Source organism: Helianthus annuus, chromosome 15, assembly GCF_002127325.2.
Source record: "Helianthus annuus cultivar XRQ/B chromosome 15, HanXRQr2.0-SUNRISE, whole genome shotgun sequence".
In the NCBI taxonomy this organism is placed as follows: domain Eukaryota; kingdom Viridiplantae; phylum Streptophyta; class Magnoliopsida; order Asterales; family Asteraceae; genus Helianthus; species Helianthus annuus.
In genome coordinates, this window is record NC_035447.2 from 61,358,216 (window position 1) to 61,384,581 (window position 26,366).

Here is a 26,366-nt window from a genome sequence, read left to right on the forward strand (position 1 = left end):
AGTGACTAGTCTAAACAAAAATAAGGGCCTGCTAGATCAGGGAAAGGAAATAAAACGTCGCACTATCACAGCCAGGATAGTATATCGCACAGGGAATTAGGACGAGGGAAACTGGAAACAAAACGTCGATCATATGTTTTTGTCATTTTGATTTCATATGTTTTTTATGCCATACGTTTTTGATTTCATAATATATTAATATGTGTGATTCTGATTTCATATACTATAAAACTTCATGTGATTGAATGAATGTTTTTTGTTAATATTTAGAAATTATGCCTCCCATTCCTAAATACAAACACATATCCGGCCATCAAAAACGTAAGAAGAGGAAGCTAGAGGAAGAGAAAAGAAAGGCGGATGAAGTTGTGACAACCGTCAAAAATCCAGGTATCCGTACAATTTAATTAACCATGATTAGTGCTTAATGATTGTGCTGAATTACAATTAATTACTTTCTGATTACTGCATCATACTTACATGTGCATCATATATTGCATGATGTCACTTCATTATTACATGCAAATCATATTGTCATAAACGATGCATAAAGCACAGTTAGCGGATAACCCAGAAAAATGCTGACATGACTCAGCACATAGACAGACAGTGTTTTGAGACCTAGTATGAGCCAGAGACTAAGTACTACACTAGTATGGTGTGCAGGGAAGTAAGGACCACAAAACTACATTTTTAAGTGATAGTTTAAGTGCCGGAAAGTGCCTAAAACCCACATAAAGTGCTGAATCCAGCATAAATTAACAAAAATCAGCTTTTTAACAAACTAGTAACATGCAAAAATATGACTAAATGGTCCTAAATGCTTTCCTATGTGTCGGGAACTAAAAGTGTCACAAAAGGTAACATAAAGGACACTACACGGTATAGTTTAGCACTTTAGCGAACCAGTATCTAACCGAACAACCGGACACTACCCGAAACACCAAAATTTTACTAGAAGCATTGTTTTAATGTTTCCAAGCTAGTTATGGGCCCCGAACACCCTAACACACTATATAACACCTAATACACATAACACCTAACTATTACACTTAAATTCTAATTAAAACTCCTAACATTCCATCACAACCCAACCAAGACACCCCCCCCTGTTATGGACGGTCACAAGGTGGCCCCACACCTTGATTTCATTTGATCTTACTTGATTTGTTTAGAGATCTTGCTTTGTACTATTGAAACATATTACCCAATGGATAAACCCCTAAACATGGTTATAAGTAATGGATGATGAATTAAGATCTCATTATCTCACACACACAACACACACTACTCTTTCTCCTCCCTCTCTTCTTGTTCACGGCCGCAAGCACCACCACCCACCATAATCATCATCCATCAATTCTCATCCATTCTCAAGGCATCACAAGGTGTTAGAAGCAAGGTAAAGAAGCTTGGAGCCCTTGGAGATTGAAGGACCACTTCCATTTGCTTTTATCCATCACATTTACCATCTTCATCTTCGTGAGTTCTTCCCTAGCCCTTGTGCTAGTAGTAAGCTTCTTGTCACTTGAATTTACTTCTTATTTAGTTGGTTAAAAGATGATATGTAAGATGTTAATCACAAGAACACTAATGAACAAGAAGATGAACCTTTAACATAAGCTTAATAACATAAGAATACATATTGTTTAGTGTTGTTTTGCTTCTTGATGATTGATTATTTGTGTTTATGATGTTAGACATCATATGGAACCTACTAGATCGTGATTAAACAAATGATCTAGTAAGTTAAGGTGTTGATCTTGTGAAAGACCAAGATGATCATACTTTATGTAGACATGAACTTGAATAATAAAATTTGTTTTCATATGTGATGATGATTTAAACAAAATACAAGTCTTGTAAGTGGATGATTTCCAAGATAGTTTTCCCAAGAAACTAAGTTAAATAACAAGGTTTACAAAGACTTGGTTCTTACATAAACCAAACTTGTTTTTAAGGGTTAAACAAGTGTAGAAACACTTGTGTAACAAAAAGATTACATAAAGAAGCATTTTTTTAGAAAATATGATTGGAAGTTGTAAACACCCAACTTCTTTAAGAATGAAGTTTTTAAAGAAGTAAATACATTTTAAAGGGTAACTAAACCTACTAAACACACTACCAAGTTACTACAAGTTTTTATAAAAGTTCAAGTTCATGTTGTTATGTAAATCACATGATTATGGCAAATTGGTAAGTGTAAGTTGTTTATGGTTGATTGTTTGTGATGATTTTAAAAGAAAATGATATGCTTTGAAAGCATGGGAACCTCCATTTTTAGGGGAAACTATGGCAACATTTTCTAAAAATATACATACTTAGAAAAATATTTTCAAACAAATATTTGCAAGTATAGTTTAACCATGAGTTTCCATGTAAACCTTGCCATAATTTTTGTTACAAAAATACAAATATTGGAGGTTGGTTTTTATAAATAAAAGTGGCTAGAAACATATATTAAAGACACATGTGCGAATATTTGTATACTTTGTGTAATAGGTATATTATTTTAGGGTTAAAGTAAAATAACTTAACAAAATACCAAGAATTTACAATCCAAATTATTACCAAAAATCTCAACGAATAAATAAGTTACACACATAATATTGTGAAATCGAACGAAAGAATATAGCTTACAAATATTCTGGAAAATACATTTATAGATATATTTTTGGTAAATAATAGTTTGGACATAAGGGATGAAAGTATGATTTTTATGATTATTACAAAAGTTATATCATATTTTCGACAAGGAGAAAATATATTATTTTTGGGAAGTAAAAATATATTTTCTTGGAATATTTAGAAGATATATGATTTTTGGGAAAAATATATATTTTCTTGAAATACATTATTTTTGAACAAAATAAGTTTATATATATTTTCTAAAGTTAGACTTGAAAATATATTAATTTGGAACTACTAAAAAGTTTTGCCAAAAGAAAAATTATGAATAATTTTTCTAAGTAATATTCCTTAAAACATGTGTTTTGGAAATAAATATTGGATATTTATTTAATATTCCGGAATAATTAATTAGAAATTAAGTATAAGAATACTTAACAAATGCAAAAATACGAATATACATGTATGAAATATCCCCATCCTTGGGAAGGAAATATAAGTATAAATACTTGAGAAGTATTATTACAAAAATATTGTTTAACAATTTTTCCAAAATTTACAAATATAATTTAAGTTGAAATACTAATTACTTTGACTGTAATTATAATGATATCGGAAACGTAACTCAAAAACGTTAATTCTAAGTCAAGGCACGGCCCGTTCGTCTAATGGACCCTAGTACATTGTAGGTAGTCGTGTTTGCTGAAGGGATTTGAGTTACGAGTACCGAAGACGAAAGACTGTGAGTTCATGTCCCCCTTTTCTTTAAACTGTTTTGTTTATTAACTTCGGGGGTGAAATACATGTTACAAAATGATACATACAATTACAATTGGTATGGTTAGCCTAGGAAAGTACAATAGATCATGTGAATGGGTAGGCGCATACTTGAGACCATTAATCCTCGTATAAGGACCGAGGGGCATGAGTGATAGATCTATTTGAGTGTAGCGAGCCCACACCCATGAGGACCAGGGTGGCCCATAGGGTGACTATGTCTTACCGCCGGTAGCACGGTACAAATTTGCTAGGTTTGAGCCTTCCTACGCCGTCACACATACTAGTGGCCTTGCAAACCATTGGTGATCTGTTTCCTTGTTTGCTTTCATACCGGGATTTATAAACATACATACATACACAAAGGTTTTACACATACATATACACAAACACATGAACTCGCTCAACTTTTGTTGATGTTTTCAAATTACATGTATTTCAGGGAATTAAGTGGATCTGGCGGTGTTTGCATGTTTCAAGCTGCGTCATGAATAAAAGATGTCATCCGAAGTCACTAGGGTTTAGGAGATGTATCTTCATCCTGGATGAGATACATGGTTCTAAACTCGGTTTTATTTAAGGTCTTTTGTCGAGTCTTCGCGAACTCATTTAAACATGTTATGGTTTGTAATTTAAATTCGGAGTCTACATTTCAGACAAGTATGTTGTGGTATTTTCCAAACTTAATTTATGGATGAACATCTACTGGTTTTATCATATAGTGTTGTTATGATTGATTGCTATGGTATTAAGAACGTCACACCATAATCACGCTTCCGCAAAAGTCAGGGTGTGACAGAAGCAAAACAAAACCGAATACACAAGTTTTTTTTCAAAAGAAACTCAAAATTCTAGTTCTAACTTGGGTGACCATAATGTGGGTGAAGAAGATGTGAACGTAGATGAAGAACCACATATTTTTGTTAATTTGTTTTTATCTATTTCATAACAATTATCGTAGTATTATGGGTTGTTTGTATTTATATATTTGATTGAATGATTGATAGTTTATATTATATAAAGATTTGCGAATAAGGCCCAAATTTTTTATCTCGAAGATGGCCAAATTTTTTTTTTTTTTTTTGTGATTTTTGGAGACGGCCCTGTCGCAATTGTTATCATTCTCTCCATTTTCGAAGAAGTTTGTCCCCAAACTTGGAATATTTACATTAGGGGTGGTTCCAGTGGTATTTCTAGTAGGTATCCAATGGTGCAAAGAAACTTGGATGTGTATGGTATTGCATGACTGCTCGTATTTCTTTCGACAGATGAAGCATGCATTTGATCCAGCTTTGAGACAATCTTATGTTCACCCCAAGTCTATAGTATTGTTAAAATTATAACCTATGGTTATATAATCTCATTCATATGTTACAATGTTGTTATTATTATTATTTTGTCACGTTTTATGTTATTTTGGTTTATATGTGTGCAGACTTTAAGTTGAGGGGCTGCTGAGTATCATTTGTGATAGTGAAAAGGTTGGATGTGCATGATGTGAGGGACTACGATCATCTATGCACATTCTTGGAGGTGCTAAGTGTAACTTTGGTGCGAGCTGGTATAAAAGGGCTTGGAGAACACTGTGCGGTCTCATTCTCTCATTTGTTTCACTCTCAGTTCTCTTTGTTAGGGTTTGTTCGAGTTTGTTAGTTGTTCGTCATTGTTTTCTATTGATCTCTCATTTGTATTTCTGAGAGATCTGTTTGTATTAGTATCGATGATCATTTGATTATGATCATCAGTTGATCTGTGGATCTTGTATTGTTGAGATCTTACATTTTGTAAGACCTAGGGTTCTAGGGGAAAGTTTTTTTGGTTTGGGTTAATAAGATTTTACGTCACCGTTTTGTCGCTATTTCTGTTGTTATATTTTGATTCATTATTGTTAACATGGTATCAAAGCATTATTGCTCTTGATCTATGTCTTCCGCATCTTGTTTGTGTTGATTCTAGGTTTATCAGGGTTTCCATACTTGGAAACTTGTTGTGAGGGTTGCGCCAAGTTCAAACTCCGGATACCCCCTATGCCCAACCCCAAGACTTTAGGACCAACCATCTTCTCCTAATAAATCCACTTAATGTTTCTATTCCCATTCTTAGAGCCCCACACAAAAACTTTTCTAATCTTCTGAAGCGACTTAACCACCCCCTTAGGAGCTTTAAACAAAGAGAAGTAATAAGTGGGAAGTGCCCCAAGAACTACTTTAGCCAACATAACTCTACCAGCCAAAGATAAGTTATAAGCTTTCCAACCCGAAAGTTTAGAAATAAATTTATCAATAATGAGTTTCCAAATTTTGATTCTTTTCATATTAGCTCTGATAGGAAGACCAAGAAAATTGAAAGGAAACGTACGGCTTACACTGAATTGCTTTCTCCAAGTCTAAAATCTCCTCCTCCAACACCCCAGGCCCATAAATACAACTTTTATTCAAGTTCACGCCTTCAACCCTGAACAAAAGTAAAAACATCTTAGAATCCAATTAAGATTTAAGATGTTTTCTTTTGACCATTCCTCCATTAAGAGTTAAGACATTACAACCTATCAACCCGTGTAATACATGAGATTATAACCTATATATTAATATAATCAGTTATGGTCAGTTGTGCATTGAATATCATCAGAATGTCATGGTTCCTTTTTGTGTGCATCATAGCTCTTTGTTTTTGTACATCGTAGTTCCTTCGCTCTTTATCCTTTCAAGTTCAAAAGTTTTGATTTTTGAGGCAACCAAAGCAAATATGAAGGTTTAATGCATGATACTCAAAAAACAAAAAAAAAAGAACTATGCTAGAAAGCCATAAAATTCGTCGTCAAGATAAATGACATACGAAACAGTGAAGCTGGACTTTCAGTACAATTGTGTATCAACTGACCGGATCTCAAACGCACCATCATTAGATGTTAAAGAATAGTACGTTTCAGTCTGATTCGTGTTAGAATTTTGAGTTTGACTTCCTTTGCTTGTCATGTCACTTTGAAAGTCTCTTATCACTTTAAATCTCAGATCTTCTAAGTTATTGAGTCGTTCCGGAACTATTTCTGGTACGCAGGTGTTTCCGTCGAGCATGTTTACAACCTCCAGCATTGAAGGCCTCATCGTTGGCGAACTGTTTGTGCACAGAAGTGCTACTTTCACGACAGTTTCCGCTTCTTGTTTGTTGATTGCCGACTCCCATCTCTCGTCGAAAAGCTCTTCGTATTGTTTACTTGTTTCCACTCGACAAGCCTACATAATTGCTTCAATAAATGAACACCTAAAACTCCAGTAACTGATTCTGATTCATTAGGTGTCCAGACAGGGTTAGCAAAAAATCGATTAACCGAACCTAAACCAAATTAACTGATATAACCAAACCATACAAAAAACTGACGGTTCAGGTTGATAGTTTACCAAAACTTATAGTTCTGTTTTGGTTTTGTATTTTCTAATAACCAAATAACAGAAAAAACCGTTCATATTTTACAGTTCTGTTATTGAATTTATGGATTATAATTTTTATATTTGAATATTCAGTAATTAGTAATCTATAAGAGATCAACAAATTGTGTAGCCTAAAAAGTTTAGGCCAAAATATGTAATAATCAGTTAACCATTAACTAACAAAAAAAGTTAGGCTAAATATCTATTATTTTTTGTGACATTTTTTGGGCCCAAAAAGTTTAAACCCAAATGGCAAAACCAAACTGAACGGTATTCAAAAACCAAAAAATAAATAAATAAATAAAAAATAAAAAATAAAAAAAGAATTTTCTCTGCTTTTGGTTGGATTTATACCCAAAACCGACCCACGCACACCCCTACACTTACAGATTTGACCATAAGAACTAGAATCTTACCCAATCTAGAAGACAAATGGAGTCGTTAATCGGTACGGTGTTGTTCTTCCCGCTAACGGTTTCCAATAGCAAAATTCCATAGCTGTAAACGTCTACCTTGTCACTCAAGTGACCCCAGAGGGCATACTCGGGTGCCATGTATCCGCTGCAAATTCATCAATGAAAAATCTTAGAACATAATGCCAACCAAAGAAAGGAATGTGAGTAAGAACAATTTACATAGTTCCTGCAACTCGTGTGCTAACGTGACTCTTATCGTCCTCATGTAGCCTTGCCAATCCGAAATCCGAAATTTTCGGGTTAAGATCTTTATCAAGTAGCACATTTGTGGCTTTGATGTCTCGGTGGACAATTTTGAGCCTCGATTCATCGTGAAGGAAAGCTAAACCTCGGGCAATCCCAATACATATCTTGAACCTTGTTGGCCAATCCAACATTAATCCACTTTTACCTGGATAAGAGAAATTAAGTAGGTATTCATAAACTGTTGAAACCAAATGAAAGTCAGTCGTATAACATGTATACGTGTCACCTTGACACTTTAATTGTCCGCCTGACAGTTTAGAACTTGAAGCCGCGGTGTAAACCAAACCGGTCGTCTAACATTTATTACTTTTCAAATATTAGTAATGTATATGTATGATATATATTACAGGTAGAGGATCCTGTAAAAAGTGTTCAAAGTGTGAGAAGTGTATTATAACACTATATATAATACTATATAACACCATATAAACACCGTATAACAATATGTAACACCATATAATACCATATAACACTATGTAACATTATATATCATTATATAACAAATATAACACTATAGTTTGTCTGATAGCATGTCTATGATAGATGTATAGTGTTATATTTGTTATATAATTTTATATAGTGTTACATAGTGTTAGAGGGGACGGGGCGGTCCCGTGATGGACTTGAGCACGCGTGATGGGTCGAAAAGCACACCGCCGCCGCTGACTTCAAAACGCGTTATCTTTCTAACGCGTTAACCACACAACGCGTTGAAGTTTGAGGTTTGATAGGGTATGACTTGTACATTGTGCATTAATACTTGTATATTGGAATCCCCATCACTAGTGATACCACCCCCACTACATTTCTATCACTATCACTAGAATATTGGGTGCTGACATGGCATGATTTGATTGGGTGCTCTCATCACTAGAACCCATCACTAGTGAACCACCCCGGGTCCCCTTATATCGTATTATATGGTGTTACATATTGTTATACGGTGTTTATATGGTGTTATATAGTATTATATATAGTGTTATAATACACTTCTCACACTTTAGACCCTTTTTACACTATCCTTACCCATATATTACATTCATGAACTATTTTTATAGTTCTAGAACTTATAATACAACCCAAGGATTTTAGAGAAAGAAATACAAAAATTGGTTCAAACCATCAAACCGCCATAATGGCTAGTCCGACCAACTAACCCAACCCAGCCGGTTTGGTTTATCATTTCCTGAAATCCTAGTAAGCAGTTCATCATACAATTTTCATCAAAACCGTCTGAACTGGACCATGGTCACGGTAAATGGTACAAAACAAGGGGTAAAAGGTTGACTTTTGAGGTACCATTTTATGTTTCTAAATCTTGGGTTTGTATGTATTCTAATTTAGAAGTTAAAACTGTCTCTGTTGACCCCAAAAGTCAAACTTGCAAGAAAATCAATAAACACACACCAAACAAAGCATTTGCAAGACTATTATTTTCCAGATACTCGTAAACCAGCAACAACTGATCTCCTTCAATGCAACATCCATGAAGTTTAACAAGATTCGGGTGTTGTAAACACGAAATCACACCGATCTCATTCAAGAACTCACGGTTTCCCTGCTTTGACTGAGACGAAAGCTGCTTCACTGCAACCACCGTGCCATCACTCAACGTACCCTGCAGCCATCGAATACACACGTTACAAACACAAAACTAAAATCACCCAAGCCGACCCTTTTGTAAAAGGTTAAAAACACGTGTTATAACCTTGTAAACAGCCCCAAAACCTCCTTCCCCGATTTTGTTTGAATCCTTGAAGTTGTCTGTAGCAATCTTTAGTTGTTTCAAAGAATACGAAATTATTTTAAGCTCCATCCCTTCAAAATCTGTTCAAAAAAAGCATTTTGCTTCAGCCACCAAATCAATGGAACAAGAAAGTGAAAAGAGAAGTAAAGTCTTCACCTTTATTGTTCGTTTTTCGGCCTTTAAAACATTTTTTCCACCACAAAACTATCAAGATCAAGAAAATAAGAAAAGGGAGACCAATGCCTACACCTATATAAACAGCTTTATTCGACTTTTTTCCACCCATCGAACAAGTTTTAAAATACGGGTCAGCATCAATAGCTGATATAAGAGGCCCGTATACTCCTCTTCTAGGAATACGGGTTGTCCCTTTACCAGCCCAGTAAAACCGGATCTCCAAGATGTTATCAGTCACACTAGTGTTAAATGGCACGACCACTGGCCTTCCAACACCACCAGCCTCATCTTCGATATTAAAATCCCTTCTGACCCTCCTCCCCTAAATCACATACAACTCATTTAGCACTTTGGATAACACATCTAGTAGCCGTTGGATTGACCCTTGATCGGGGAATCCAACGGCTGTTAAGAGAACATCTTACGGTTATCACCTGAATGTAGATATCAAATATCCGCCTGCCCAGACTTCTATACGTGCTATCATTAGTGAACTGTATCTCTGCAAAATGTAGTTTAACAGAATATTCACCGTTTTCCAAACAGTAGCTGAAGTAAGTGAGTGTAAGTGGTGAGAGACGCGCGCTTGTATAAAGTGCAGGTAAGCTACTGTTCTCCTGTAAAACGTATCGCGTGTTTTGAAAATTGTTGTCATCCATGAAGTCACCAGTGCTACTAAATCCCCAATTCCTGGCGGCTTTGTACAGCCTGGCGGCACCACCATCCACATTGGCATCTCCTTCATAAAGAACAGACTGCCCGTTTTCCCTGAGCGTTAAATCATTCCCACCACAGTTAACATGTAAAGAGCACACATCTGTCATATGATCAATGGATAAAAACCAATAAGATTGTGTAGTGTCATACTTTTTGAGTTATGCCAAGTAAAAGTAACCATCTTTGACTTTCTGGTCAAACCAAGCATTCTCAAAATTTCAGGTTTCATGCGGGATTGTTACTGGATTAGGACCATCTTTTAACGTTATTTGGAATGTGTGTTATCGTCATTCATTTTAGTTATCATGACCAATTATTAAAGGATGGTTGATGTGGGCCCAAGTGTGGAGGAACGGGCTATTTTGTACTTGGAGGCCCAAGACCGCGTAAGAAAAGGGCCTTCACTAAAATGGCCCTAACTTGGGCTACGGGGGTCCGTTTGGGATGTGCGACCAGGCGATTCGAAGGCGAGAACGAGCTCCATCTTGCTGCAAACAGCCTATGGCGGTTTGGGTCATCGTCCGGGCCAAAAAACGCTTATTTCTATTACTTATTTGCATTTTTATGTTTTTTGAACTATTTTGGGCTTTTTGTTTTAGGCCGTGTGTTTGGCCCTTTACCTTTTTTAGGCCCGTTTCGAATTTCAGTCTTTATTTATATGTTGCTAAAGCTAATGAGAAGATCAGAATTGAATTTTGAGAAAACTGTTTTTTCACTTCAAATTCCGTGGCCTTTGGGGTTACAATTTGGGGGTTGGGGAAGAGCTACACGGGTATTCGTAGAATCAACGTGTAATCTTCGTTTTTTTCGTTTCACACGCTGCATCAATGGTTTAGAGATCTAAGACAATTATAATAGGTAGAATATACTCACATCTAGGACACTTAACATTCTCCGTGCACGAGAGCACATCCTGTCTGTTGAGAATACCATCATAAGAACGACAAACGTCAAATGCGAATGAGAACATACACTAAACAAAAACATATAAATACTAGTAAAAGCAATGGAAACTATCTTACAATGTGTTTCCTGTCGAGGAGCTTCTGAACAAGTTTACTAAGAAATTCCTAACATGAAGACAACCAAAAAAAACAAGTTATACTAACAACTCATGTTTCATTACAAAATCCATCAGCACACAGTCTTTTAATGAAAATGCTCACTGGTTTTGTCGGCATGTGACTTGATTAGGTCCTTGCCATGTAAAATTGTTGTAGGAAAGATCACTACAAGACATTACTCAACTAAAAATGTTATTTCTTAAAAAAAAAAGAGTATGCAACATGAAGTTTTAACATATTGTTCAAGAAATAAACTTACATACTAGCTCCATTTATCAAAAGTGTTTCTGGTATGTCTCCACTTAACATATTACCGGTCAAGAGCCTATTGAAATTTGGTTTATATTAGTGACATGTAGCTTCATAATAGGCAATGAAGCACAAGGAAAGTCAAAGTTCACTAAACTTACGCAAATCTCAAGCTCGTCCCCACGATGTTATTAGATATTCTCCCTACTAACCTATTAAAACTTAAATCCCTGTCATATGCCCACGGGAAATGATGTCACTAAACGTATAAATCATGAAGGATTAGTGTCACGGTTCGTTTTGAGCATACTTACAACAATTCAAGGTCTCTCACTTGCCAGATATATTCCGGTATTTCTCCAGATATGTTGCAATTTCTCAAGATCCTAAATTTATGAATGAACTATCTATTAGAGTTCAGATGAGTCAACACAAAAGTCAATGCTAGAAATATCTACATACAATCTTATTAATCCCTTAGTATTGTTGAGCTGAGGAAAAGGTTGAGCGGGTCCGGTTATTTCACTAATTCTCCTGCAAAACATGTGCCATCATAAGCTTGCTATATATATAATTAATCACTTCCTTGACACAAAAGAACAGTTTCATCATCAAGAAAAGATTCGTAACTTACAGATCACTTAAATTCTCAAGAAGAGATATGTTTGAAGGAATAGGTCCCGTGAGTCCACTCGCCACCATCTCTCTTTAAAAACATCCAAACATTAAAGCTATAACGTTTCTGAACGTGTTACTTAAATGTATAATCACAAGACTACGCTGTTTAAAAAGAAAACAAGAAAAATCTCACAATCTAGTAAGTAATCTCCAGTTTTGTATGAAATCTGGTATCGACCCGCTGAAGTTGTTTGCATTCATCCTACTGCATAATAAATGAACAAGATTCCCGGTTTTAGCCTTAGAAAATGGTGGAATTGAAAAACTTTGACTAAGGGTATAAAGTAAAAATTTTACAAATCTGTTAGATTTCCTAGTTGACCGAGGGTCGTTGGCAGCCTTCCGGTCAACATGTTTGAAGACAGCATCCTGAAGTTTAATATTATGGCATGAATAACTTAATCAGGTTCTAATTCTTGAGAAATAATTCAACTGAAGGAAGAAAATTTGTAACTAAAAAACTTAATCGGCCTTACAATGAATCCAAATTTGTTAATCTCCCTAACTCAGATGGAACCGTTCCTGAAAGCCGGTTTGCTTCAACGGTCCTGATCAAGATTTTTTTCTACATGAGTATTTAAATTCATATAAACACAAAAGTTAACTATGATGAAAATTTTAAAATCATTTATAGATTTTGCCCCATATGGTAAAAAGTCAAAATTCACCACAAAATAACCGTAAGAAAAAGAAAAAAAAAACAACATACAGTTTTATGAGGGTAGTGATATTGCCTAGTTCTGGTGGAATTGATCCGGTTAAACGGTTACCAAGAAGAGAGCTGCATATGGAAGGATATGATTAAAGTTGACAACTTTAAGTTCTAATACATTAAAAACTATGGAACTCAAGGGTAAAATAGAGATTTCACATTTCTTGTAACTGTGTTGAACCCCATTCAGGTGGTATTGTGCCACTTAAGTAATTGTAAGCAAAATCTCTGAAAACAGAACAATATATTAAGTCAGTTTCATTAGATTTTGATTATATAAAACGTTTGGCATTTAAGTTAAGCATGTATTTAAAAGAGGAGTTACATGGACCGGAGGTAAGGAAGCTTTACTAATTCAGGTGACAGTAACCCATCAAGGCTGTAAAACTTGTGTGTGCTGCATATACAAAAGAGTTAGGTATAACAAAGTGCCCACCCTCTTTTTGGAACACAAGTACTCTTTGCTTGAAACCTAACGTAAATGAATAGAATCAAAAGAAAGAAGTATATACATACATCCTTACGACATGACAATCGTTGCCAATGTTGCAATCACATCCAATGCTAGCATTAGCTTCTGGATGTAGCCTTGGCACTTGAGAAACCATATCAAGACTGCAATCATCACCATTAAATCTCCAACTTGTTGCATTCATGGAAGCAAGAATGTTCCCAACAGCTTCCACTAAATCGAATCAACAGAAAGGTAGCAAATCATAATTTAGTAAGTGTTTTCATTGAGCAGCTCAAGATCATTTCTCATGTTAAGGATATAAGTCAAACATAGAAGTTAAACCACTCATGTGGGATTTCAATCATTTGGCTCTTAACCAATCATTAAATTTAACTATTTCTTAAATTACCATCTGAACAAATGATTTAGTTCACTTCCAATCATGAAAATACATATTGTTTGACTTTTAAAGTCAAACTAGCCCATTTTCAACTCCAAAATTCAGATGAATTCATCAAAAAAGAAAAGATTGATAAAGATTGCTATGAAATTTGAAATTGTAACATAATCCATAGTTTTATCTTCAAGATGCTTGCCTTTTCTTGAAACCAAAAAAGGTGTGATTTTTTAAACAAAATAAAATATATACACACACACCACTAAAGACTGTTTTACCTTCTTGTTGTGGCACACTGGATTCAACTGATCTTTGCATGATGATAACATTGAGAATCAGAAGCAGCATGAATTCAGCTTTACTTGCCGACATTGTTGCAGAGTTGAAAGATTTTTTGTTATTTGTTTAGGTACAGATTGATTGGAATGTATTTATTATGGGTGGACTAATGTGAGCAAGTCATCGTATCAAGACAACGTTTTTCTTTCTTGAACAGCCCTACTAGAAAACTAATTGGTCGTAATTTAATGGCTAGCATGTGACACATGGTGTTCCTTTGACTCCTTTCATGGATACTGTAAAAGCTTAGGCAATTTGCTACCGGTTCACGTCCCCTTCTAGACATGTACGAAAAACCGGTTTTAGAATCAGAACAGGAAAAAAATCCGGTTCGAGCTCAACTCGACCAGCAGTTATAGACCGGTTCTTCTTCGTGACAATTGTAACTGGTTTTAAAAAACCAAACTGGTTTAAAAAAATGATTTGTACACCTCTACCCCTTTCACTCTACGCCATTGTCACGCCATAAAGTACATGTCACCTCACTAACACATCACCTCCCTATTTTCCCTCACTTTCACCCACTATGATTTCAGCCTTTTCACTCGATATTACACACCCCGTTTTTTAAGGGTTGTTCTATTTCCATACCCCTATAATCTTATTTTCACATCCTTATTTGTATACGGGCCGTATCAGTGGCGGATGTAGCTTATACAAGGGGGCAACGCCCGGTACGGCTTGGCACGGAAAAATTTGGAAAAATTAATGTAAATTTCGGAAATATTTGACGTTTTTTCGATTTCGTTACGGCTTATTTATAAAACGTTACGGCTACGACCCGTTTCTAGATCCGCCACTGGGCCGTATAGAATGTTTATGCGCAGAATTTAATACGGTGGAATGTTTTTTTTGTTTTTATATGTATACGGGACGTATAGTTATATACTGGTCGTATACAAATTTGCATAATTTTGTTTTGAAGGTTTGACAAGGGTTTTTAGTTTTGAAATCTGTATACGGCCGTATAATGTTATACGGCCCGTATAGCCCGTGTAGAAAAGTTAATTTTTTGTTGCAATAGGGAAACCGTTTAATAAATTTTGTAAATTTTAAAATAGTGTTGTATATATCGGATTATGTTACGAGTTTGTAGTTAAATGTATTTATTATGTTTAATAAGTTTCCACTTTGTAAAACGATAAATATGTATAGAAAAGTTAATTTTTTGTTGCAATCGGGAAACTGTTTAATAAGTTTTGTAATTAAAATAGTGTTGTATATATCGGATTATGTTACGAGTTTGTAGTTAAACATTGATGTGTGTAAAATGCAACATATAAAACACATCAATTAAGGCATAAAACTAACCCTTTTTAAGTACTAATGTTAGAAAAAGAGTGTTTTTGTCTTCCTTTTGTATTTTCAGGATGAAATGAGCTCAAAATCACAAAAGAAGCAAAAAGACCACTAATTCTACCACAAATACAAGAAAAGGAACAAAAGTGGACTGCCCGGACCCTCAACGGCACCTCCCAAGGCAAAAAGAAGGAAACAGAGTCTGAACACGCCCCGTGTCCAGCGAACACGGGGGCGTGCCCAGGAAGCAGCAGAAAAGACAAACCAGTAGAAGCTTCCATTGCCCACCACGGGGCCGTGTCCAGCGAGCACGGGGGCGTGGTGAAAGTACAGCAGGCGCATTAATTGTAATTCGCAATTACAATTAATGAAGAGAGAGAGTGTCAGGCGGGCACGGGGCCGTGTCCAGCGGACACGGGGCCGTGTCCAGCCTTCTGTTCAGCCTATAAATAGAGGAGCTTGGCTTCATTCTCTCTCATCCCTTGGCACACCACCTCTCTCACACTTCATCCACCACCCACCACCACCATAACACCATCATCCACCACCATCATCCATTGTCCATCGTAGAGTGTGTGAGTCGTCTCGGGATCCAAGATTGATCGTAAGAGTTCTTGACAATCAAGGCCATGTTTGCCTAAGTCTCTTACATCACTTGGTGAAGACAAGTGTTTAGTATAATACTTTTTATTTTTAATCTTTTGCACTTTTTATTTGGTTTTGTATTAATGACTTTAATAACTAGTTACTTATGTTGAAGGTGATCTTTCCTTATCGTTTGTCCGTGGTGTCTTGGCATTATTTTACTGTCTATATAAAATAAAAGATTTTCACCATTCATATCTCCACGGTCTATATGGAGGTATGTTGGCTACCTGGTCGGGGGTTAAGGGAATGGTTTGGTAAGGGTCTTGCCCTTGTTCAGCGTTTAGAGGTCCTGCTTGGGACCTGGGTCAAATTTAGTAGGATCTCCTTCAATGCCCATAGGTATTGGATGGCGGGGATCCAAACTCTTTGACCCCCTCATAAGTTAACTACTATTAATACTATAACCCGGCTATTAGGACTGTATCCCTGCTGACTCAGACTACTTAGCCGAGGGTAACGTCACCGCCAAAAGCGGGGCCTACCATAATTTGCATTAATAACTTAATTCATTATCTTTCAATAATCCGACCCTTTAGGATTGTATCCTTGCTGACTCAAACTACTGGGTTGAGGGTAACGTCGCCTTCAAAAGAGGGGCCTACTACAATAACTAAGATAATCTCTTAAACAAGTGCAAAAGTGCGAAAATAATCAAAGGTTATACTAATACACGTGTCGGAACCAAGTGATTCATCTTGTCTATCTGTTTTTACTTTATTTTTATTTTCAGCATTTAGTTAGTTTTTATTTTTCTTAGTTTAAAACATTTTTCTAACCTTTTTGATTTGATTAGACGTTGAGGATAAACGGGTATTAAAAGCTCTTGTGTCCTTGGACGACCTCGGTATCTTACCAACACTATACTACGTCCACGATGGGTGCACTTGCCCATATGTGTGCTTAGTGTTAGTAAATATCGTGTTTTATAAATTTAAAACTTGGCTAAAAGTGTAAAAAGGGCTTAAATATATATCTAAAAACATATATACACTAACACGCATCAAGTTTTTGGCGCCGCTGCCGGGGACACAAGGATTTTAAGAAAGTTTAAAATCGATGGCCTAATCAGTTTTTCAAAACTTTTTCAAAACGCGCGCATTTTTCTGCATTTTAGTTTAGTTTTGCATTTACAGTAGCCTGAACACGGGGCCGTGCTCACTGAACACGCCCCCGTGCTGCATATTTTTAAAGTAGATACCCAGATACAGAGTCTGAACACGGGGCCGTGCTCACTGAACACGCCCCCGTGCTCAACGTGACCAGTAACTTTAATTAAAACGCCCAGATACAGACCCTAAACACGGGGCCGTGTTCACCCAACACGGGGCCGTGTCCAGCTTCTGTCTCCGTCTTATTTTTGTTTTCTGGTCCCGAGACTCAGTTGTGATCTGTTGAGTGATTCTTATGGATCAATACTCAAGAGGTTACAACTACACCTATGATGAGGATGATTATAGGGGTAATTATTGCACTAATTGTCGTAACACACGCTCGGTTCAATATAATAACTCATATCAACCATCCAATTCATACAACCATTATGAGGAGCCCAGGTACGAGCCATCAACTTCATACACATCCTATGAAGACCAAAGGTATGAACCTACTCCCTCATACTCATATTTTGATGAACCAAGGTATGAGCCATCATACTCATACTTTGAAGATTCAACATATGAGCCACCACCTTCATACTCTTATTATGAGGAACCATGGCGTGAACAACCCACCTCATATGAGTACTATGAAGAACAAAGTTTCGACCCTTATCCATCATATACTTACAATGAAGAACAATGGTGTGAACCATCTACTTCATATGAGTATTATGAGGAACCTAGGATCGAGCAACCGGATTCAAGCTTTGAGGATCCAAATTCTTTCAATCTCACCGAAGTGACCAATAGGATATTAGAACACATTAAAACTATCGAACGTTGTATAAAAGAATCTCGCGCAAGGGAAGAGGAATCCCGCGCAAGAGAAGAGCTAAAAAATGATAATAACGTAGAGATAGTTGAAAGTGTAAAAATGGAAGAACAAGAAAGTGAAAAACCGACACATGAGTTAAACAACGAAAATGGTGAGTCCGTTAATGTTAAAATTCAAGAAGAGTCTAATTTTGAAAAAATTAACCTCTTGTCACCTACTTTCGAAAACCATTGTTTAATAACCCCTCATGCCAAGTTTTTAAAAGAGTTAAACACTAGTGCTAAAATCAAAGACTTAGTAAGTGTTAAGTTAACTAATGATCAAACCTCGCTAATAAAAGAAGATCCTTTTGAAATTAACATTACACCGGTTCCATGTTTCTTTCAAAATTCATTTATTAGTAATATCACCATTGATAAAGATCTTTGTGTTAACATAATGCCTAACTATATTTTTGAAAAATTAAGTGTTAGTGATTTTACTCCACTTCAAATACCCATTTTTCTATCCGATCGGAAAGTAATGAAATCAATCGGTGTAGTTGAAGATGTTTTGGTTCAAACAAACCAAATGGTAATCCCAACCGACTTCGTCATCCTAGATGACGCCCCCTTAGTCTTGGGAAAACCTTTTGTACAAACTCATAAAGCTTTGAAAAACCGGAAGTACAACAATCTACCTCTTCAATTAGGGGCATTCAAAAGGAGCATAGATCTTGAGCGCTCAATGAAATATCCTTTTGGCAACAATGACCCCCTAATTGAAGATGAAGCTGAACCACCTGATACAACCAACGAAGAGGACCACTTTGTCGAAGAAGAGATAGCCATAGAACAAACTTTTAAGGTTCTTGATCTAGATGAGCCACAAAATAAGGTGTCTTCTAAAGACCCACCCATTGAGCTCAAAGAACTTCCTAAAGGTTTGGAGTATGCTTTTCTAGGCAAAGATGGTAGTTTACCAGTAATTATTTCGTCTAATTTAAGTAGTATAGAAAAAGAGAAATTAGTTAACTTACTTAAAAAACACAAAAACGCGATCGCTTGGAAGCTTGTAGATATTAAAGGAATAAGCCCTTCCATGTGTACGCACAAAATTTTAATGAATGATGACTACAAGACGGTAATTCAACCACAACGAAGAGTGAACCCCAATGTTCAAGAAGTGGTTAAAAATGAAGTCATCAAACTACTCGACGCCGGACTAATCTACCCTATCTCCGATAGCCCGTGGGTAAGTCCAGTCCAAGTAGTCCCAAAGAAAGGAGGTATGACGGTAATAACTAACGAGAAAAATGAATTAATACCAACGAGAACCGTCACAGGATGGAGAGTCTGTATAGATTATAGAAGATTAAATGAAGCAACTAGGAAAGACCACTTTCCTTTGCCCTTCATTGATCAAATGTTAGAAAGATTATCCGGTCATAAATTTTATTGTTTCTTAGATGGTTTTTCAGGTTACTTTCAAATACCGATAGCACCAGAAGACCAAGAGAAAACAACTTTCACATGTCCCTACGGAACTTTTGCATATCGACGCATGCCATTCGGTCTATGTAATGCGCCTGCAACATTCCAACGTTGTATGGTAGCCATTTTCCATGATATGATCGAAAAGACAATGGAAGTCTTCATGGATGACTTTTCCATCTTTGGAGACTCATATGACCAATGCCTCGATAATCTTGAACGAATGCTATCCCGATGTGAGGAAACTAACCTCGCCCTTAACTGGGAAAAATGCCATTTCATGGTAACAGAGGGAATAGTACTCGGTCACAAAATCTCAAGCGAAGGAATGGAAGTTGATCGAGCTAAAATAGAGACTATTTCTCGATTACCTCCTCCATCCTCCGTGCGAGCAATCAGAAGTTTCCTAGGACATGCCGGATTCTATAGAAGGTTTATCAAGGACTTTTCAAAAATTTCAAGACCTCTAACAAAATTGCTTGAAAAAGATGCACCCTTCATCTTTGACAAGGAATGCAATCAAGCATTTCTAACCCTCAAGGAAATGTTAGTCAATGCACCTATCATGATAGCGCCAGATTGGAAATTTCCTTTCGAAATCATGTGTGATGCAAGCGACTTTGCTGTTGGAACAGTCTTGGGACAAAGAAAAGAAAAACATTTCCACCCAATTTATTATGCTAGTAAAACTCTTAATGATGCACAAGAAAATTATACAACTACAGAAAAAGAATTACTAGCGGTGGTATTTGCTTTTGATAAATTTCGTTCTTATCTTGTTCTTTCTAAAACAGTAGTTTATACAGACCATGCAGCCATCTGGTACCTCTTCAAGAAGCAAGACGCAAAACCCCGTTTGATAAGGTGGATTCTACTCCTCCAAGAATTCGACATTGAAATCAAGGACAAAAGAGGAGCGGAAAACACTGCTGCAGATCATCTCTCACGCTTAGAAGACCCAGCTTTGGAGACAACCAGGGACGAGCAAATCAACGAAAAATTTCCCACGGAGTCCCTGGAAATGATGGAAAGTAGACAAGAACCATGGTATGCCGACTACGCTAATTTCTTAGCTAGCGGTGTAGTCGCCAAAGGATGGCCACATCATCAAAGGAAGAAATTCTTTGCTGATGTAAAGCATTACTTTTGGGAAGACCCCTATCTTTTCAAAATGTGTGCCGACCAACTCATCCGAAGGTGTGTCCATGGTAATGAAGCGCGAAGAATACTCCGTCATTGTCACGAAGGTCCATACGGAGGACATCATGGTGCCACAAGTACCGCACGAAAGGTATTTGACTCAGGATTTTACTGGCCAACCATTTACAAGGATGCACAAAACCTTGTAAAGACATGTGATGCCTGCCAGAGATCAGGTAATATTTCTTCCAAAAACGAAATGCCTCAAAATGGCATTCTCGTTTGTGAAATCTTTGATGTGTGGGGACTCGATTTCATGGGACCTTTCCCACCTTCAAAGGGAAACAAATATATACTTGTGGCAGTAGATTACTTGTCTAAATGGGCAGAGGCCGAAGCTCTTCCAACAAACGATGGGAGAGTGGTGGTAAAATTTCTGAAAAAGTTGTTCTCTCGTTTCGGGACACCAAAGGCTTTGATAAGTGATAGAGGTACCCATTTTTGCAATCATCAACTCGAAAAAATATTAACAAGGTATGGGGTCTATCACCGGGTCTCGACAGCATATCATCCTCAAACAAATGGGCAAGCCGAAGTGACTAATCGAGGTTTAAAACGAATACTTGAAAAAACCGTAGGAATAAATAAAAAAGAATGGGCCGACAAATTAGACGACGCTTTATGGGCTTTTCGAACTGCTTATAAAACCACTATTGGCACAACCCCATACAAACTCGTCTATGGAAAAAGTTGCCACTTGCCAGTAGAAATCGCTCACAAAGCCTACTGGGCAATTAAAAACGTAAACTTAGATTTAGAAGTTGCCGGTAAAAATCGATTTTGTCAAATAAACGAATTAGAAGAACTTAGGAATTATGCATATTCTAACTCCGAAATTTATAAAGAAAGAATGAAAAATTTGCATGATAAATATATTAAATCTAATGAATTTCGGGTTGGAGACCAAGTTCTATTGTTTAATTCACGACTTCGATTATTTCCTGGTAAGTTAAAATCTAGGTGGTCAGGACCTTTTTCCGTTACCCATGTTTTTCCACACGGTGCAGTAGAAATTAAAACTCGGAATGGGACACCATTTAAGGTCAATGGCCAACGGCTGAAACTCTACAGAGGATCCATTGAGGATGAGGAAGAGGAAATCGCACTACAAACGGTCAACGAATAAACTCGTACCCGACATGTTACAGGTAAGTATACGTTCAAAACCAGTAAATCATCTAACCATTTTTCGGAAATAAGGGGCATGCACACGAGCACATAAAAAAAATATATATATATATATTTTTCAAAAACTTCGTCCGGCACGGGGCCGTGTCCGCTGGACACGGGGCCGTGTCGAGGCGACTGTCGGGATAAAACCCTCTTTTCCTATCAGTTACACCATTCCACACGCCCCGTTTCACCGAAAACTCTCTGGTTAGAGGCGATTTTCTGCAGATTTCGAACGTCACCACCGATTCTAACAACGTCAAGGTATGATTCTATCCTTCTTAGTAGTTAGATTAGTTACTTGCATGTAGTTAAAACATCAAAAATTGGGGGAAAATCTAGGGTTCTTCATGTTCATCCGGATCGAACTCAAAATTTTTGATGAAAATTGTTAGTAGTAGTTTAGAATAGAGTAGTAGGAAGTAAATAGACATGTATTGTTGATAGATTCGTCCGATTTCCAACTAAAAACCCAAACCCTTGTTCTTGAACCGAAAAACACGAAATTGAAAGGGTAAATGGTTTGTTTTTGGAAAAATGACACTTAGGGTTTCATTTTCGGGGGAAACCGCTACTATTGGGCTAAAAATTTTCAGGTTTTCGAAACCGGGACGAAAAATGGAATTTTTGAGTTACAGACGCCTGGACACGGGGCCGTGTCCAGCCCACTGTTTGCAGTTTCCAATCCGATTTTCCTGGTTTCGTACTAACTTCTTATGTATTCTTTTCAGATGTCGAAATTCACAAGGTTTGGTGCAAACGAACTTGACGCTAGGGCACGCTACGAGGTCCTACAAACAAGACCCGAAGAATACCCAAGGCGGGCATGTACTGATTTGCTAACCATGGTGAACCAACTGGACCGCTTCAACAACATTGTGAGGGGTCCACTGCACGTAGCATTGACTGCCAATGCACGATGGAGTTCTATAGCACCTTCGTCTTCAACTCAAGGCGCGAACCATTTGATCATGAGGCGGTTGAATTTCGATGTGGAGGGACCACCTATAGAACCTCCATGGCGCAGTTTGGAGCCATCATTGGGCTATACAATGATGAAGAAGCGGGAAATGAAGAAAATACAGGGGGGTTAAGAGACTTGGATGCAACCGAACGCCAAGCCGCATGGGCTCAAATAGGTGAAGGAATCTACAACCCGAGCAGCACAAAGAGCACCAAACTGAGGGACCCGCTATACCGCTACATCCACAGGCTCCTCACGTACTCGCTGAACCAACGCCATGACAGTAGTGGCGTTGTTGGGTTGAAAGATTTGGTTGTCCTTCACTGCATCCACAACCAGAAGCCTCTCGATGTTCCTTACTTCCTACTGCGAAACATGCACTTGAACCGCCTTGCCTCTGCTCCTACACCAATCTTCTTCGGGGGATGGGTGTACCGTCTTTTCAAGCACTTCACGAATATCCCAAGGTCCTTCGAAAGGAGTCCATGGTCGGGACGGGTCAATTATCATATTTGCCGAGCCATGAACTTGCTTTATGAAGCGGAGGACGGGACGGTGAGCTTTCAAAGGACGCAAGGCTACGCATGGAACCCGCAGGAGGCTCTAGTTCTTCATGCACCCCCTCCACATTTCCAATACCCACCCCAAGGCGATCCGGGTCAATCCTCCTCTCAAGGAGGCAGTTTTCCTAATTTTCAAAGTTTACATGATCTTTTGCAGGAAAACCTTATGTGCACCAGGAACACCTACAACCTCGCCAACAACACATACCACCGGGTTGGAGCTATCGAGCGCAGCGTCAACGATATACAAGATGATATCGGTAGCATCCGGGAGTACATGGCGAGGCAAGGGGGTGGAGGTGATGGTAGTGATGAAGACATGGAGTAGGAGGCTGGGAGGAACAAGGGGCTGGCTGGTGATGAGCCCACAGGTTTGATTGCCCTTCTTATCCATCAAACAATTTATGGCCTGCGTGCCAGTTGTCGAACAATTTACTTTCCTTAACTACTTTTTATCTTTATTTTGTTTTTATTTTATGTTTGGATAATGTTTGACAATGGTAAGTTAGGATGGTTTGTGCTTGGTTGGATGGTATTGAATGATTAAACAGGTGCAATGCGAGGGTTAGAGTGCTAAACATTAGCACTTGCAGCCCTAGGATGAAGAAACCGGGAGAAAAACCTATTTTTTCTGGCTAACAGACTGTCCACACGGGGACGTGTCCAGCCGACACGCCCCCGTGTCCATCTCCCAGATCTGCTGTTTGGCTACTGACCTGCAATTTTTTGCCCGACACGTGTCCGTGTTCACCCAACACGCCCCCGTGTTCACCTTCTGTAAGTTTTTCGTTACTGGCAGTTCACCACGGGGCCGTGTCCAATGGACACGGGGCCGTGTCCAGACTGCCAGTAACACAAATCTTTGCTTTTTAACACACTTTTATACATTTTAATCACCCAAAAAAATATTGTTTTTGGACACATTGAGGACAATGTGTAATTTAAGTGTGGGGGGATGCTAAAACCTTGAAATTTTGCAAAATCCTAAACACAAGCCTTACACAAAACTCTATTGGAACCGCTAAACACCCCAAATTTTTTCAAAAACTTTTTCATTTTTTTTATTTACTTGTCTTAGTTTAAGTTGGGAAGAACAAGTCTAAAAAGGTTATATTTTTACAAGTTTACAACCGATAGCGTCGTGATAAAAAAGGAACCAACATAAGAAAATTATGAAACGGCATAACAAATCTAGTTTAAAATTCGATTATATATGCTTGGTCACATTAAAAACCCATTCCCACAAAAGTGAGTTTTGAGCCTTTATTGAGCATAAAAATACACATATTTAGATTAAATGCTCATTTTTCGTTTCTTGTGTGAATAGCCGCTCGGTCCTTACAAATCTAGAACTTGCCACGACGATACATTCCCGGTCCTTACCAACTTAAACCCAAGTAAGTAAATGATGTAGGCATTAGGACTAACTATTTTTCTTTCAAAACCATTATTTTTCATTTTTTTTACCTACCCAAAATCCCCCTAGAAAACCCCTTTGAGCCTAAACCTTTCATTTCATTACCCCAAAAACCATTTTTACCCACCAAAAATCTTTTTCATTTTTTTTCCCCTTTATTTTAGTAACAAGCTCGGTTTTTCGTCAACTTGCCCTTTCAAGTGATATCAAAAAAAAAAAAAAAAAAAAAAAAAAAAAAAAAAAAAACTAGATGATGAAGTCAAAAACAAACAAAAGCTACAAAAGCTTGTTTGAAGAAATACTTCAAAAATAATAAGTCACTAAAAACAAGGTATTCTACGAAAACCGACACTTGTTACGATTTTCGCCCTTTTTACTAACCACTAACCAACCACCCACCTTTAAACCCAAGCCTTCACCCCAAAAGTCCTCTTGATATTTACAAAGGTAAAAAGTTAAAAAGGAGTAGGATTGATTGCTTGGCAAGCCTATGGAAGACGTAAGTTCCGTGCCGCTCTCGAGTGATTCACTAAAATATACACCTTCGGCCGAGTGTTGAGTGATCTCCCGTAAGGTATGTGAACTTGTATATAAATGGAATTTTAATAAGGCATGTTATGCCCAACTAAGTAGTTTATCTTATGAAAAGTTCAAAATAAATCATAACGAATAGGATTGTAAATAACTAAAAATAAAACCTATAAAAACCTTGGATTCCCGACACTTTAGGACAAGCTAAAAAACTTCTCTTCTACCTATTCCATTTGGGAGTGTAAGCCACATTTAAAGAGTTTTGCTTGAGGACAAGCAAAAGTTCAAGTGTGGGGGTATTTGATGTGTGTAAAATGCAACATATAAAACACATCAATTAAGGCATAAAACTAACCCTTTTTAAGTACTAATGTTGGAAAAAGAGTGTTTTTGTCTTCCTTTTGTATTTTCAGGATGAAATGAGCTCAAAATCACAAAAGAAGCAAAAAGACCACTAATTCTACCACAAATACAAGAAAAGGAACAAAAGTGGACTGCCCGGACCCTCAACGGCACCTCCCAAGGCAAAAAGAAGGAAACAGAGTCTGAACACGCCCCGTGTCCAGCGAACACGGGGGCGTGCCCAGGAAGCAGCAGAAAAGACAAACCAGTAGAAGCTTCCATTGCCCACCACGGGTCCGTGTCCAGCGAGCACGGGGGCGTGGTGAAAGTACAGCAGGCGCATTAATTGTAATTCGCAATTACAATTAATGAAGAGAGAGAGTGTCAGGCGGGCACGGGGCCGTGTCCAGCGGACACGGGGCCGTGTCCAGCCTTCTGTTCAGCCTATAAATAGAGGAGCTTGGCTTCATTCTCTCTCATCCCTTGGCACACCACCTCTCTCACACTTCATCCACCACCCACCACCACCATAACACCATCATCCACCACCATCATCCATTGTCCATCGTAGAGTGTGTGAGTCGTCTCGGGATCCAAGATTGATCGTAAGAGTTCTTGACAATCAAGGCCATGTTTGCCTAAGTCTCTTACATCACTTGGTGAAGACAAGTGTTTAGTATAATACTTTTTATTTTTAATCTTTTGCACTTTTTATTTGGTTTTGTATTAATGACTTTAA

General features: G+C 37.5%; 1 protein-coding gene across 3 annotated transcripts; it reads right to left on the reverse strand.

Annotated features, from left to right (window-relative positions):
• Nucleotides 1–6,002: 6,002 nt before the first annotated feature.
• On the reverse strand, nt 6,003–14,250 carry LOC110878636 (probable LRR receptor-like serine/threonine-protein kinase RFK1). 3 transcript variants are annotated; one of them, XM_022126976.2, is made up of 23 exons: nt 14,029–14,250; nt 13,416–13,584; nt 13,231–13,296; nt 13,059–13,127; nt 12,897–12,968; nt 12,664–12,735; nt 12,485–12,556; nt 12,321–12,392; nt 12,144–12,215; nt 11,972–12,043; nt 11,824–11,895; nt 11,671–11,739; nt 11,520–11,585; nt 11,363–11,425; nt 11,219–11,266; nt 11,070–11,113; nt 9,914–10,296; nt 9,459–9,801; nt 9,264–9,382; nt 8,963–9,173; nt 7,469–7,700; nt 7,250–7,394; nt 6,003–6,638 (listed from the first exon to the last, which is right to left on the reverse strand). In XM_022126976.2, exons 1-23 carry the CDS (start codon nt 14,120–14,122, stop codon nt 6,261–6,263), a joined length of 3,003 nt encoding a protein of 1,000 aa, XP_021982668.1. In that variant the 5' UTR covers nt 14,123–14,250; the 3' UTR covers nt 6,003–6,260. The 3 variants fall into 3 exon arrangements, with proteins under 3 accessions (XP_021982668.1, XP_035840525.1, XP_021982667.1); XM_035984632.1 differs by having other exon boundaries at nt 9,107–9,173; nt 13,225–13,296; XM_022126975.2 differs by having other exon boundaries at nt 13,225–13,296.
• Between the last annotated feature and the right edge of the window lie 12,116 nt (nt 14,251–26,366).

Coding starts and splice junctions, on each gene's coding strand:
- LOC110878636 (XM_022126975.2), bottom strand. CDS start 14,122: ATGTCGGCAAGTAAAGCTGAATTCATGCTGCTTCTGATTCTCAATGTT. Junction 12,216..12,320: donor TGGAGATTACTTACTAGATT/GTGAGATTTTTC, acceptor ATGTTTTTAAAG/AGAGATGGTGGCGAGTGGAC. Junction 11,267..11,362: donor GTCACATGCCGACAAAACCA/GTGAGCATTTTC, acceptor TCTTCATGTTAG/GAATTTCTTAGTAAACTTGT.